This window comes from Pteropus vampyrus, unplaced genomic scaffold (genome assembly GCF_000151845.1).
Source record: "Pteropus vampyrus isolate Shadow unplaced genomic scaffold, Pvam_2.0 Scaffold485, whole genome shotgun sequence".
NCBI classification, from domain to species: Eukaryota; Metazoa; Chordata; class Mammalia; order Chiroptera; family Pteropodidae; genus Pteropus; species Pteropus vampyrus.
This window is the reverse complement of record NW_011889266.1, coordinates 363,304-364,297: the sequence shown is the minus strand read 5'-3', so window position 1 is coordinate 364,297 and position 994 is coordinate 363,304. Positions and strand designations below refer to the sequence as shown.

The 994-nt window shown below is 44.6% G+C and overlaps 1 protein-coding gene across 1 annotated transcript in view; it reads left to right on the top strand.

Annotated features, from left to right (window-relative positions):
* Positions 1-723: 723 nt before the first annotated feature.
* LONP2 (lon peptidase 2, peroxisomal) overlaps positions 724-994 on the top strand; it is a gene marked incomplete at its 5' end in the record, with an annotated part of 57,206 nt that continues 56,935 nt past the window's right edge. The window contains one exon of the mRNA XM_023524647.1: positions 724-990. Coding sequence (XP_023380415.1) covers positions 724-990 — 267 coding nt within the window. The remainder of the gene's footprint in view (positions 991-994) is intronic.

The following is a 994-nucleotide window of genomic DNA, read 5'->3' as shown; positions in this document are numbered from 1 at the left end:
CTTAGTTTGGATGAGACTGCCCTTCTGTGAATTAATCCTGACTTGGTCAGGATTGTTTGTTTTGATAAGAAGCTAAGATTTAAATAAAACATAACTTTTTCAACTAGTATCAGGTGAGGCAGTTACCACTTAGAACAGGGTTAGGTCCATACCTGCTAGATGTATGTGGGTGGGTCTTTAACTCGCCTCAGTCTGTGACAGTGTGTGGCCCCTGGTATTTAAACCCACGTTTAGAAATCCAGTATTCAAGGGCATGTGTGTTAATTCGCAGATTTGACATCCGTTTGTGGTAAGGTAGATATGTAGTAGTTTCATAGATTGATTGCGGAAAAATCCAGGCTTGATGTTAGTAGCAAACTGATATTGGAACGGAGATTTCCTGGGTTGATTTATGTCTTGCTGTTTACATTTAAATCTGTTGACAGTGCTAATGTTTATTCCGGTATAAGATTGCCTCATTCCTAGTTGGCAGAATTAATTTAAGCTATGTAATCGTCAACCGCTTTTATGTCTTTTATGCTTCAATAATGCAAATGTTTAGGAATTTCTACCTAATTCTTAAAAGGGTTGCTAATTAGAATAAGATGGCCCGCTTTGCCCCACAGTGACTTAACAGACCATGTGTTTGATGCTAAATGAACTAGACCAATAACATTCTCTGCTTTTTAACTAACGTCTCAGAAAAGGCAGCTGTTTCTGTGCTGGCAGATGGAACACTTGTGATGCCGACACCATGTGTGTGTGTGTGTGTGTGTGTGTTGCAGGATCGGGACGGCCGCGCTTGCAGTTCAGGTCGTGGGTAGTAACTGGCCGAAGCCCCACTACACCTTGCTGGTCACGGGCCTGTGCCGCTTCCAGATCGTACAGGTCTTGAAGGAGAAGCCGTACCCGGTTGCCGAAGTGGAGCAGTTGGACCGGCTGGAGGAATTCCCCAGCACCTGCAAGACGAGGGCAGAGCTGGGTGAGCTGTCGGAGCAGTTCTACAAGTACGCCG